The 15,309-nt window shown below is 30.9% G+C and overlaps 1 protein-coding gene across 7 annotated transcripts; it reads left to right on the top strand.

The window, feature by feature from the left end:
• Positions 1-8,958: 8,958 nt before the first annotated feature.
• LOC129286906 (pentatricopeptide repeat-containing protein At1g62914, mitochondrial) lies at positions 8,959-13,285 on the top strand. Of its 7 annotated transcripts, none has more exons than XM_054923004.1 (4): positions 8,959-11,736; positions 11,946-12,230; positions 12,352-12,461; positions 12,728-13,285. In XM_054923004.1, exon 1 carries the CDS (start codon positions 9,244-9,246, stop codon positions 11,701-11,703), a length of 2,460 nt encoding a protein of 819 aa, XP_054778979.1. In that variant the 5' UTR covers positions 8,959-9,243; the 3' UTR covers positions 11,704-11,736; positions 11,946-12,230; positions 12,352-12,461; positions 12,728-13,285. The 7 variants fall into 7 exon arrangements, with proteins under 7 accessions (XP_054778979.1, XP_054778976.1, XP_054778978.1 ...); XM_054923008.1 differs by lacking the exon at positions 12,352-12,461 and having other exon boundaries at positions 8,960-9,276; positions 9,422-11,736; XM_054923001.1 differs by lacking the exon at positions 12,352-12,461 and having other exon boundaries at positions 8,959-11,724.
• Positions 13,286-15,309: the final 2,024 nt, after the last annotated feature.

Raw genomic sequence — 15,309 nt, 5'->3', positions numbered from 1 at the left:
AATTAATATGAACCTAGTTAGATTCTCTAGCTAAAAGCAAGATAGAGACCCGTAATATCAAGTCATCAAATAAAAAAAAATCAGCATCTAAATCATTATTTATGATATTTTTTACACAACTGATACCTTAAAACTACTTCATATTGAGTTGAAAAAATTTAACATAAAGGACTCAAAGTAATTCCAATTAAGCATGACAGACCCATTCAACTAAGTTTTAAAACATTATTGTATTTTCAAGACTTCAAGTAAAACCTATTTCATTTATTTTAAATTATAAAATGCTTTTAAGTAAAGTTCAGCATTTTAAAATATAAAATAATTTTAAAAAAAATAAAATTTCATCCACAATGTTTTTTCAATGTCAGCCTTTACAGTTGACATTATATTCTCTTACTTTAAATGAAATAATAAATAAAGAATATTTTTAAAATTTTATATTTTTATTTAAAAAAAAAAGACTTAGAATGTATTTAATAAATTTTATTTAAAAATATCTCACAGACTAGTCAGTGGAGAATAGTCATCTGGTTATTTGTATAGAGTACTCGTATGTGGTGGCGATAATCCCGGAATGGAGTGGCTTTCACACAGCTTTTGAATGCAATGAATATGATTGGACGGCGATGAGGACAAAATGGGGCTATTCACACTTGGACTTCCAGGAATTCTCCGTTTCATTTTCATTGGTCCAAATTTCTGCCTTCATATTTAAAATTAATTAACGAGAAAAGAAGAAAAAACAATGTGACCGGTCAAAGATACTCCTGACATGGTATGGGAGAAAGATACACACTTCAATTTAACTTTGGATTTTATTTATAACTACAATTATATTTTAATAAATTAAACTAAATAGAGTAAAATTAGAGGGCATGGGCAGAAAGCGAATGTTAAGGGAATACTATAGTGTCAGACGGTCCAGAATTCTATAATGTGACTGACTTTACCTTTCACTTCTTATTTCACGCTTTCCTTATAACCTACAGTAATACAATGCAACCTTACAAAGAATAAGACAAATTTGATTACGAATACTCCACCAGCGCTAAATTATAAAATAATTTTTTAAGCATTTCATTATAAATAATTTGGTAAAAATAAAATTTTATTAATAATATATTTATTTAAAAATTAATAACTTTTTAATATTAATCTTTAAATGAAGATAAAAATAAAATAATTATAATGTAATAATTAAATATATGATTTTAAAAGGTAGTATATTGAATGAATGATATTTTTAAAGGTTTATATTTTTATTTTTAAAAAGATAAATTTATAAAGTGTTATTAATAAATTTTATTGATATTATAATTTCGTATTAAATTCCCTTATACCTTGAAATGAGGGAACTGCTATATTCAACTTACAAGAAATGAATTATAATTATATTTATAAAAAAATTACTTCCTCCAATTTTTTATAGAAGAAGATACATTAAACAATTTCACATTTACTAAAAAATGATAAATATATTCTTGATTTTTAAAAAAATATATAATTTTCTAATGTTGCACTTTTTATAATTAATAACCTTAATAAATTATTATCTATAAATTCAAATGATAATAATCAAATAAGAGATAAAATTTAAAAATAATAATTAGTTTAACTTTGTTTTATATTAAAATAAAAAATTTTAAAGTTTGTCTTGTATTAAAAATTATAATGTAAGTTATTAGTTAAATTTAAACTATAACTTAATTAATCTAAATATGTTTAAAGATGGTGTTTTTATTAATAATCTTTCCTTTGAAATGAGAGTTGAACGTGCCCGTGAGACCATCAATTCATGCATTGCACGAATATTTTCTAGACACTAGCTTGTATAATACTCCCTTTATCATAAATTATAAAATATTTTTAAATAAGTTTTTTTATTTTAAAATACAAGATATTTTAAATAGATTAATGATTCATTAAATACATCAATCTTATTTTTATCCTGTTTCTTTATATAATTAATTCATGTCCTTTATTTTTTTAATATATTAAATAATGGGTGTTTTTAAAAATTTATATTTTTATTTTAAAAAGATAAAATTGTTAAATGTATTTAATGAAATTTATGAATATATAAAATTTTATTTAAAAATATTTTATAATTTGAGACAGAGTCAGTACTAAAAATGTGGGACATACAGACATGACAACTGATAATTATTAAAAAAATAAACATTTTTCAATTTATGCTAATAAAAAAGACAAAATATGCAATTCAAGATAAGCTATATCATCCATTGGATCTTGCCATTATTTACAATTTATTGGGTTCCTGAAAGATGAGGTAATAATTAATGATTGATTTTTATAGATTTCTCGTGCAGGCTGTGATAATTATTAAATGGTTTAAATTATAGTAAATTTTAACAACTTAATGATATATATTTTACTAAATTTTAGACTTATGATCTATGAACCTGTGACCTTGACACGTGTTAATTGATGTACAGATTAACTCAAAGATGCTATGCAATAATAACAAAACGTAAGTTATGATCACCCATCATATGATGCCAAAAAAAAAAAAAGGTAACACATCGTATACACTTAATGTCTAAATCTTGGATTAGCGGCGAAACGTAATACGTGCAATCATCAAATAATTTGCCTGGTCATTATCATCCCTTATTATTTAGGCTCTTAATGTTCGTCATTTAAAAAAATTACTTGATTCCATTAATATGATTCATTCCCATTATATTTAACAAATGGTATATTCAGGAAAATTGAAATGTCTTTTATATTAACTAGCATTTATTCCGTTAAAATTGAAATGTTTTAATTAAACACATTAACTAATTCCATTAATCTATGCCAATTAGTTAAAAATCCCTTGTGCAGCAATAAAGGATAAAATATTAGAATTTGACTTATGACCTTCGATTCTCTTGGATTTAAATCTTGTGGCTGATTTGATAATCTTAATTAATAAATAATTTGCAAATATATTTGAAAGCTCTTTTGGAGTCGAGAAATGTGTTACAATTAATTTTATTGAAGCTCAGAAACCAACTCACCTAATGAATTCTTATCCAAATAAGAGGAAATTAAAAAATAAAGAAAATATGAGTGATTCAGATTTCATTAAAGTCTAAGAAGGGTAGGTATTTGTTTTCAACGTACTAGTATTTTTTCCTTTTTCATTCTGATTTTGGAACACATTCTTATCATGGTGCATAATATAGAGTAAAAAATACGGTTAGCTCAATAAAGAAGAGCACATAGGTGGGAAAGAGCTGGCTGGGTAGAAATGATAGATTCCAAAGTTTGAATGGAAATGAAGACGTTAAATGTAGAGAATCAAGAATTGGTCACATTGTTCATGAAGCATGATGATATTGAAGTAGAAATATTAAAAGGCAAGACGGCAAGGCCACAGCTAGCAAAGAACCACTTAATATAGTATTGATTTGGTATATGGTCCCTCCCCCACCAGACCCTACAAAATATTTGGAGATGTTAGAATTATGGAATTTGATGGGCCCAAGAAACATTCTTTTTTAATTATTGATAATAATTGTTAAAGTTAGGGATAATTGGTAAGAAAATGAAGTGTTAAAGGCATAGTGATTAGGGAAGAGGAGGAGAGAGTATCACAATTCACATGGCATGTTTATTGTCACGGCCCACGGGCACTGTGTCTTGTAGTGCTTCGGCCGTGACGTGGCATTTGTTTCTTTACTTATTGTTCCTTTGACCACTTCCACTTCTCTCCTTTGAATCCACGCCCACATGTTTGACCGCCTTCCACGTGCTCAGACATTTCTTTTCTATTTTTTCAAATTACATTCAAATACTTTTAAAAAAAAGTTGCTCACAAATACCAATAATAAATTGCATTCTTAAAAAAAAAGTTTATCTTTTCATTCTAATTTGATTCTTATTTATAAATTTTTTATTAAATCCTTGAATGTGAGTCTTCCTCTTTTACGTGTCTTCTTAATTACTCTTCTATTCAAAAAATTAGTTAAATTTGTTTTTTTATTTTTCAAAAAAATTATCAACTTTTCAACAAGTATTGAACCCTTTAAACTCACCCAGGAAATCTAAAACGATTGTTGCTAGCGTATCTTTAAAGGTGTCAATCATAACATTTACAATTACAAGATTATCAATCGCTGCAATTCAAATTAGTTACAGTAGCCTTACACATGCAAAAATGGAAAAGATTATCATCAATGCTAATTTTGATCATTTACATTTTTAAACCCTTTATAAGAATTAGTTAAGGCAGAGTCTCTGACGAGTGATTATCACATTTTTAAAGTTTTGTTCTGATTGATATTTTATTATAATTAAGGAGAGTGTATTCAAACTCAAGTACTTGGTGTAGTCAAATAATGATGCTTAATGGGCCAGCATGGTTGGTTGCATTTATTTATATTTTTTCCCATCTTTGAAAACGTTGGCAGTTTAGTTGGAAAGTTTGCTTCTTTATTTATGATTTTGCTTATCTCATCTTGTCAATCACTGTGGATGTTTGCTAGGTTTGGATTGAGTCATTGACATTTTAATGACAACTTTTGAAACCAAGGTTTACTACTGGCGTGATAGTATATCTTGTAATAACTGAGTTTTACAGATAAATCCAGTATATTAGATTGAACATGGAATAAATTCTATGGAGCCATTTGTATTTTTTATGTTAAATTTTTTTGTTTGGATTGGTTGTATTTCTCAAAGGATGTGCACCATTCTTTAAATTTGATTTGAATATTTTAATTTATTTTTGTAGGTAGTAATGGTGCTTCTAGTGATCATATTGAGCATAAGGATATTCGTGGAACGAAACGAGACCTCGGTAGCTCTATATTCTACATCCCGACCCAAAAAATGAATGAAAATAAAACTTTATCTTATGTCTTATCATATATGAAGTTGGGATGAAATCAGAAAATCTTGGTAAAAGAGATAAAAAATGTAAGAGAGACTTGGAGAAGTAAAAATTAAGTGACTAAGATCAATATCTACATTTTCAAATTCTAAGTAATTAAGTAAACTTGTTGGCCGGAAAAAAAAAGCAATTAAGTAAACTTTTTTCATGCGAAACTAACATATAAACCCGCAAAGTACACATCTTAAATTTAATTACTGAATTACAATAATTGAAGGACACATGTTTTCTATAAAATATATATATATATATATATATATTGTGTTACCTATTTGGGATGTGGTAACACAGCATCTCGGAACTGAACTCACCTTGTCTCGTCCCATCCTAAGTATAATTTTGTCTTGTCTTATTATGTTCAATCTGGGTTTTTTTTTAAAAAAAAAAAGTTGGGATATATCCGACCCGACGTGATCGGGAATAGATATAAGGCAGTGAAAACAAGACTTATACGAACACCCCGATCTTGATAAAGTCGGGCCAGCTCACACAGGTATGAAGCTCCTCTAGCGACAATTTTTAATGTAATGTGATAGTAGTAGTGTTGTTTATTTATGTATTATACCAATAACAATAACAATTACAATTGAACGTTTATTTGTATTTTTATTCATCTAGAATAAAAATATTATGCTAGTTAAGTATAATATGCTTACAACTTGAGACCACTTTTTTGGTATAGTTTTTAATTTTTTTTATGTATCACTGTTTATTAAAAATTTAAGAATATAAATACAAGGAAATGTCATTGTACGCATACACTGCATATATACAAGCACAGTTTTTAACAAGGGCAGTTCCAATTAACATGTCTTAAGGAGTATATTTTATAATACAGATTTAATCAACTTTCCTGATGGGGGATTAGTTAATGTGGCTAGTCAGCAAAAGGAGAATTTTGGAATATAAATCAAAGCAAGGTGGCTCGTCTTTTAATGGAAATAATAACGAGGATACTTTTGAAAGGGTATAGAGACCACAAAGGCGCAGTGCTAGAAGTGCCCTCGAGGGTGCGGCACTTGATTCTATTATACATTATTAATGCTTCAAGAAACCAAGCAATTCCATGTGTTGAGATCATTGCCAATTTCATTGCCCACTTTGATTAATGGCGCTTCTGAGACTTAACTGCACAATCATAATTACACAACCACTTCCCAAGTGACTTCGTTAGTGTGGTTTGTTTGTACGATTTCATGGTCTATTGACTCGTATTCAAACATTGTTAAATTTGCGAAACTAATTCTGACATGACAAACGCCATTTTAATTAATGGGAGAAGTCAAATACTTTGTTTTTTTTATTATATAAGTGATTGATTAAGTCAAAGTCAAGTATTACCTGAGCCAATTGAGAGTAATTCTCTCAAAAATATTTTTAGTATTTATATGAAGTTAAAATCTTGTGTTTAAATGACTATAATCCTTTTCACAGCAATACTTGTTGGTCAAATACTCCATTTAGAAATAGAAATGATTTAGTTTTTTTCTTATTCCATTGCTTGATATTTTAGAAAATTTGAAATATTATTACCTCCTGCTTAAACTAATCCAAACCCATACTATGTGAGACCCAAAAATAGACATGATTTATTTTAGTATTTATCTTTATGTGAAAACACTTAATAGCAAAGGAAAAAACACTTATAACTATCAAAATAAAAAATATAGAATATTTAAACTTCATGTAAGCGATTTAAATATCAAGATTCCAAACATAAAAATATGGGTCATAAACTAGTTTTTTCTTTAAAAATATTTATATTAAATGTCGAACGAGTATTAAAGAAAACAAAATTGACAACGGCACCCCAATTATGCTAGAATTTTTTTGTTGGGTCAGGGAGGTGTATATATTATATGGCTGTTACTGTAAAAATTTCATTGATTTGTTTAGCTGGCGAGTGCATGTGCAAATATTGTGTGGTAACAAAATCAGGTAAAGTCAGAAGAAAAGGCAAATAATGTGTACTTACAAAAAGGCAAAGCTTCTGAAGCCGCGTGGATACCAACAGGCGGCCCGGCAGATTAAGTGCACTTCAGAATCAGTAGCCTAGTGGCCACAATATTGTCTTCCTCTTACCATCTCACCCTCAAGCCCATTCCCTCCAAAACGTTGCTTTCATTATGTTGCTTTCTACTATCATGCATTCATATTATGTTGAGAAATCGATCAACATCATCTAAAAAGAAGGTGAGGAAATATGAATAATTATACACCATGTCTTAATTCATAACTTTTAGGTTGTAAATTTATGTTTCTTTTAGCTCATATAATCTTTATTAAATTAAACTAGCATTTACTTTCCGTGTGATGTACTGGAAGCATTAAAAAAAGTAATTAATATTTGAATTTAACTAAATTCATTTCACAACATGGACAAACAATAACATTAATTGGTTAGCTTGACATGTCTTGTACATAAAATAGCAATGAAGTGAACAACTGTAACATGAATATACATAAACACTAACAATACAGAAGATGGAAATAAATGCTGTGCCAAACTGATCATTGCATGCTATCAAGCAACGCCTACTGATATATTTAAATCGTTGAATATCTCTTTGTACACAACATTCTTCCTTGACAAGTTATCTTTATCGTGTACAAGAATCTTCAATTTTTCAATGCTCTAATTTTAGAAAGAGCAACATATATTTAATCATATATGTGAAGACTGATTTAGGCAAGTATAATCTAACATGTTATAAAGACTGTCTTTGACTCTTGTTGATTATCATTACAGATGAAAGAATAATGGAAAATTGTTTTCTTTACATTCGAAGTGGCTATATTCTTTATGAAGGATTCATATATTTTAAATTATAAATATTATTGTTTTTTAAACATCAGGCGGTGTTGTATTTGATATCATACAAGTATTTGTATAGGCACTGCGTAGCTTCCTATGACGGGTTAAATAATTTTCCTATTGTCTTCATTTTTTTGAATTGTAATTTCTTCAAACTTCAATGACCCCTATTTTTTTTTTTTAAATTTTTGGCCAGAACAAATGCCCCATTGTCCACTAATAACATCCTTTCCTATGTTCCCCCTTAGAAAAATTGCGCTTTTATTTGTACCTTTAATTAAATGTTTTGTTAAATACCCTGTATTACTAATATTGCCAATAATTTTTATTTAATTATGCACCTTAGTACATTTTATTTCTATTTTTTCCCCTTAACTTTTCAAAATCCGCTACACTTATACCAGTGAATACTTCAGAGGGATCCAGAGTGAGCCTAATTTAAAAGGATCCGTTATCCACAGCTCATATTTCTGGGCTCCTCTTGTTGGGCTCCCTAATAAGAGTTTGCAACTTTGCATCCAATAGTTTTCCCACAGAGAGATTGAGAGAGAGGTATGCTAACAGGATTAAATTTAACGAAATAGGCTAATCCCTTATAATTTAATAAATTAATATTTGAATCTTGCTCAGAGAGATGTGCATATTTAATGTCTAGTTATATCTTGAATAGTATTGCCTTCAATAAAAAAAAATGTTGTACCCAATCAAAAAAAAAATAGAGAAATAGATTTTACACCACTGTATCTGCTTAACCTTGTCAGTTTCACTAATTTGTTTCCTTCCCTCTTACATGTATCTTCGTCCATATTTAAAGGTTGATTTTAGTAAAAAGAATTAATTTCTTATAACATTATGAATCAATACTTGAATTTCCATTACAACAGATATCCCACATTTAATATTCAACTGTCGGACATTATTACATTCAAAGAGGGGAGGTTATTTGTACACAATAAACTAAAAATGAATAAGATGAATCTTCCAATACCAAAAAACGTTTTTTTTTTTTTTTGAGTGGGCAAGTAAAACTACTTGCTAATGAGATCCAACTCGAGAATTGCATCACAAAGAGTGAGCATAGCATCATTGAATCACAAGGAATTCGGCAAAATAAGCCTTATTATTCATAGCTTATTTTAATTTACCGTAAATTTTAAATCGCCAATTTAATTTAATTTACCTAGTAGTAATATGTAACAAAAATGCCGTGGTTGTACTCGCACCTCTTCTCTGCAGAACAGTTCACTCAATCCAAAGGCCCAGTGGCTAGTCCAAGAACAAAATCCAAGCGCCCGGCATCTCTCTGCATTTCCGAACCGAATTCTCCAGAGTCCAACCACTCCAATTTCACTCACCCACGATACTCAGCCCGCCTCGCGATGGCGATGGAGACGAAGAAGAAGAGGGAGAGGGCAGTTTGCGATAAGAATGACTCGGAGGAAACGGAACGCGCTTCAGAGACGTTGAGTGTTCTTTCTGATTAGCCCGTTTATCTGTGTTGATTTCTGTTAGCATTATTCCTGCAGCAATGGTACTGGGGATGAATTGTCAACTGATAAAGGTATCTGCTTATAGATGCTTCAGTCATTTTTGCGGAAAGCCTGTATGTTTTATTAGACTCTGTGTATTCTCAACTACTAATTTTGGTCCTCCAAGCGAGGGGGAATGTAAAGCCAACAATATCAATAATGGGTATGATGGTTCAGGGAGGATGGGTTCCGTGGATCCTGGGGAATTACGTTTTACAGGAAGTGCTAGCGATGACACTTGTATTCCCTTCAATTTGGGGTGTCTTAACAAGGTTGAGTCACGTGAGCTCTACCAAGATGAAGAAGTACTTGAAGAAGATGACGATAAAGATGAAGTTGAAGGAGAGCATGGTAGTGATGATGATAGTCTTGAGGTTCTTAGCACCTTTCAAGGCAGTCGCAAACAGATAGTAGACGTTAGGAAATTTGAAATTAGCGAGACTGAATTTAGACACCCTTTAGTTAGAGAGGTTTGTAGGTTAATTACACTGAGGTCCACTTGGGACCCAAAACTGGAAGGAGAATTGAGGCATTTATTAAGAAGCCTCAAGCCCCCTCAAGTTTGTGCTGTTTTACGCTCCCAAGATGATGAACGTGTTGCTTTGAATTTTTTCTATTGGGCTGATCGGCAATGGCGTTATCGGCATAACATTATTGTCTACTATACTATGCTGGAAGTTCTTAGCAAGACTAAATTGTGTCAAGGTGCTAGGCGAGTTCTTCGTTTAATGACTCGCAGGGGAATTGAATGCGCGCCTGAAGCTTTTGGTTATGTGATGGTATCATATAGTCGAGCAGGCAAGTTAAGAAATGCCCTTCGAATTTTGACCTTGATGCAGAAATCTGGTGTTGACCCTAATTTATCGATATGTAACACTGCCATCTATGTCTTGGTGAAGGGGAACAAACTGAAAAAGGCACTGAGGTTCTCGGAAAGAATGCAACTAATAGGAATCAAACCCAACGTCGTTACTTATAACTGCTTGATTAAGGGGTTCTGTGATTTAAATAAAATTGAGGATGCGTTGGAGCTTATTGCTGAAATGCCATCTAAGGGATGTATGCCTGATAAAGTTAGTTACTATACTGTGATGGCTTTCCTCTGTAAGGAGAAAAGAATTGAAGAACTGAAGCAGTTACTGGAGAATATGGTTAGGGACAGTAAATTGATACCTGATCAGGTCACATATAATACTCTTATCCATGTACTTTCAAAGCATGGACATGCGGATGATGCTCTTGCTTTTTTAAAGGAAGCAGAAGAGAAAGGTTTTCGCATTGATAAGGTTGAGTATAGTGCAATAGTTGACTCTTTTTGCAAGAAGGGCAGGATGGGTGAGGCAAAGAATTTAGTGAACAATATGTATGTACAGGGTTGTATACCTGATGTAGTGACATATACTGCTATTATTGATGGATTTTGTCGCATGGAAAATGTAGATGAAGCTAAAAGGATGCTGCAACAGATGTACAAACATGGGTGTAAGCCTAATGCTGTGTCTTATACAGCTCTGTTGAATGGCCTCTGTCACAGTGGAAAGTCAGTTGAGGCAAGAGATATGATAAATGCAAGTGAGGAACATTGGTGGAGCCCAAATGCTGTCACGTATAGTGTTGTCATGCATGGGCTGCGTAGGGAGGGGAAATTATCTGAGGCCTGTGATCTGGTCAGGGAAATGGTTAAAAGGGGTTTTTTCCCGACACCAGTTGAAATTAACTTGCTTCTTCAGTCTCTATGTCAAGATGGCAAAATAACTGAGGCTAAAAAATTTATGGAAGAATGCCTGAATAAGGGCTGTGCCATTAATGTTGTCAACTTTACCACTGTGATTAATGGTTTTTGTCAGATGGGCGACTTGGATGCTGCTTTGTCTGTGCTTGATGACATGTATTTAAGCAACAAACATCCTGATGCAGTCACATATACGACACTATTTGATGCATTTGGGAAGAAAGGTAGATTGGAAGAGGCATCTGAACTAATGATGAAAATGCTTAACAAAGGTTTGGTTCCTACTCCTGTAACATATAGGACGGTCATTCACCGGTGCTGTCAATGGGGTAGAGTGGAGGATTTGTTGAAATTATTGGATAAAATGCTTGCCAGGCAAACGTTCAGAACGGCATACAATCAGGTTATTGAGAAGCTCTGTGATTTCGGGAACCTTGAGGAAGCTGATAAACTTTTAGGGAAGGTTTTGAGAACAGCTTCAAAACTTGACGCTAATACATGCCATGTTCTGATGGAAAGCTATCTGACTAAGGGGATGGCTCTGTCAGCATACAAGGTGGCTAGTAGAATGTTTAGCCGCAATTTGATTCCTGACCTTAAGTTGTGTGAGAAAGTGAGCAAGAAATTGACAGCGGATCGTATGTTGGTGGAGGCTGATAACCTCATGTTAAGATTTGTTGAGCGTGGGTGTATGATGCCACAGAATGGGACACATTCGTCTAGTTAATTGTTGGTTGAAGCTCAAATGGTAACATATATGGTATTTTTCCTTTATCATTTTACATTGTTGATATACCATATTCTTTAGTAGGCCTTCACATATACCATTCATACACATTTGGATTTGGTCATTCATCTAATCTCCTTAATACTGATAGAATATGTTTTGATTCTTTGTAGTTGGTTCTCATGTGCTGTTACTGCTAGTTCTTATGGGTCAATGTTGAAAGGTTTTTCTCTGTGATGCAGTTTCCTGTATTGAAGATGAATCAGTTGGCAGGGGATGCCCTTTATTGAACTATTGAAGGATCTCTCATAGTTGCTCTGTGGCAAACATTAAGTAATAAGTATGATGGCGCCCATCATAACAATAATGATGCTTTATTTAGATTCATATATTTCCCACTGCAAGGAATGTAGACAACGAATTTGGGCCTGTACATGCTTGACCTGGGTGAAGTTGTCAGGTCAAGTGTATCAGGCTATGCTCAAATGGAGATGTGCCCTGAAGGCTGCCTTGAGAATGGAATGCAGGTATGATGTTGCCATTCTAATGCTAATCTTTTTCAAATTAGCTTCATGAGCAAATCACTGATCCTTGAATCATTTATTGTTGATGCCTCTTCTTTCTTTTTTCTCCACTGAGAAAATGCAGCACTGATCCTTGTTCTGTCAAGTCTTGCGAACATCTCAGTATAAAATACTAAAATGTAGCAAGCTATTGTCACAGATCAAGAACAATGCTGATATTTCTCATCTTCACTGGTATCTAATTGCTTACCTGACTTCTCATCCTCATAGTTTTCTGAACGTTTTACTCAGGAAGCAGTGGCTAACAATCAACTGAAACATGACCACTCACTCAAACTCAAATCAGTTGCCAATATGAATGAAAATACATCTATGGTTTTGTTCATTTAAAATTCTATTTATTAAACCTCGCTTCATGTCAAAGATGGAGCTTCCTTAAATATGCAATTTATGTTTTTCTTGTTGCACTTACCGTTTTTATGTTCACCTTGTATCTGCAGAGAGAACACTCCTGTAAAGAATGATTGCTGGTTGGCCATGGCAAGAGCAAATGATGGTTCTGGAGCTCTTGATTTTTCGAACAAGTTAACAAATTTTCGGGAACTTTTATACTTGGATGTTGGAAGAGGCGCACTTGGAAGAATGAAATAATCGAGTGGATAATCATGAAGATCCCATTGTGGTGGAAGATGAGGAAAAATGAAGATGCTTGTTCCTTGTGGTATGACAATAATGGGTCCAGAATGTTCTAGTTTCTGGTGGTAGGATCATGGCATTGAAGCTTTTGACCCGACCTTGTGTCAAATGGCTTTTGTGCTCCTCACCTCTGTTACTTTCATCTCCTGTTTCAGAGTTATAAACAGAAACCTTAGTCCTTAGATGATGTCAGAAAATAATAATTGTTTTGGCCAGTGTAAAAATATGACTGATGTAAATACTCTCTCTCTCTCTCTCTCTCACACACACACACACACACGATGACTTGCGTAAATTTGGTTGATCTGAACAGTTAAAAAAAAAAAGATAGATCTAAGGAATAAAGAAGTGGATTTGAAGCTTGTGAAAGAAAAATAAATTTTATATTGATGATATTAATGTCAACCAAATTTTATGTTGGTTGTTGATAAAGTATAATAATATCATGTAATTCATATATTCAATTTTACCAAATAAAATAAGGTTTATTGTTGTTGATATCAATTTGTTCGTACAATGCCTCTTTATTTAGTAATTGGTATTTGTGTTGGTTCGTTTGTTGTGGTTGGAGGTAGCAGAATTTTTTGGTCCAATTGGATCTCTATGGTAATGGCTACTTTGTTGCTCTAATCAAGTTTAGACGTTCTGGAGCTTTTTTTTTTGGGAGGGGGGGAAATACATTGTGATGGAAAAAACATAAAAAGAATTAACAAAATCAAATCATGTATGAGCTCGAAAGGTTTCTATACTTCAAAAGTGGTCTGTGAAAAATCATTATATCAAGTTTCTTGTTTGAAATTTGATGAGTTAACCAATACATATTTTTGTTTGCTACTTCAAAAATGTGATCTAAAGTGATTGTTCAATCTCATATAATGAAATGTTAATCTTTGTGATGATAACTGCAGTTAAGATAAGGATAGATTAGCTCATTGGCATAAAAAAATCTTGTATCAAAAAAATATGAATCAAATTTTTAAAAATTTAAGAATATAACCAATTCATATTAATATATAAGAAATTTATTATTAAAAATTTACAATGAATTTATTATTAATATACAAGAGTGAATCATTAATAAATATAATAAATTATTTATAATATAAAATATAATAAATATTAAATTGTTTATTTATTTTGATCCTGTAATATAAGTTACATGTGCAAAAGTCTCTTAAAGATAATTATATGGACATTTAGAAAGAGATGGGTCATCAATAATCAGGGGAATACGAAAAAGCAGAAAAAGAAAAAAGGTAGAAGAGAAAATGGCGTGCGAGTCGTGGGGCTTCCCTCTGCCTTTGCCTTTTACTGTTTCCAATGGAAAATAAAGATCATTTTTCGTCAACTTTTCTCTCCCTCTCCCTCTGTCTTTTTATAAATCATTAACTTTTTTTTTTATTTTAACGTCACTCAGGTTCTATATCTTCTTATAATATTATGATATAAATAAAATATTGTGTGATATATAATATTTAATTTAAATCTCACAGATTAGTGAGTATCAATTTTAATCTCAATACAAAATATAAAATTTAGGATTAAATATTAATTTAAATTTTAAATTATAAGTTTAAGTGTGATTTAAATTTTAAAATTATATTTGATATGTTTTAAATTTTAAATAATTAAATTTTGAGCAATTTTCTCGTACCATTAACATGAGACAAACTTCCGTTACTTTTTATCCAGTGAAGCCCATCATCACTTGATTATCCTCTCTCCCTCCTTCTCTCCTTCTCCACTCTCGCTCTCAGAGCCCCCAATTAGAGTAAATAAAAAAAAAAAAAGTTGAAATGAGTTAAACTAACCTAATTCACAAAACTAATAAACTAAAACGAGCTAGCCTGCAGTCTAGCACATTTTTTTAAAAATAATTTTTTATTTTTAATTATATTATATTTTTTTTTATAAATTTACAATAATGATAGTATTTCTCAAATATATAATTTATGACTCTCAAATATATTCTTTACATTTAAAATATAATATAAATTTTTTTACAATTTACAAATAAATTTTTTATTATAGTTTGTAAATCGATAATTTATTAATTTTTATAAAAATATTTTAAATATATATATATTATTAATTTTATGAGATCTATTAATTGAAATCATAAATATGAATATATTAGAAAAAATAATATGGGTTTATATTCAAATTTTTTTCTCAATAAGAAAAATAATACACCTAAATAAGAAGATGATTAATAATAAAAATCTAACAAAATGAATTTGATTGGTTAAATTTTTTATTTATTTTATTCATTTAAAAGTTTTTTAATTGCTAATTTTCCTTAAAATGTAAAATAAATAAATAAATATATTTATATTATATAAATTTTAAATTATAAAAAAAATTAATAAATTTTTGCTAATAAATA

This window comes from Prosopis cineraria, unplaced genomic scaffold, assembly GCF_029017545.1.
Source record: "Prosopis cineraria cultivar Desert tree isolate PC_DT_omini unplaced genomic scaffold, ASM2901754v1 PC11, whole genome shotgun sequence".
Classification (NCBI taxonomy): domain Eukaryota; kingdom Viridiplantae; phylum Streptophyta; class Magnoliopsida; order Fabales; family Fabaceae; genus Prosopis; species Prosopis cineraria.
Note: the sequence above shows the minus strand (reverse complement) of the source record. Positions and strands in the feature narration are given on the sequence as shown.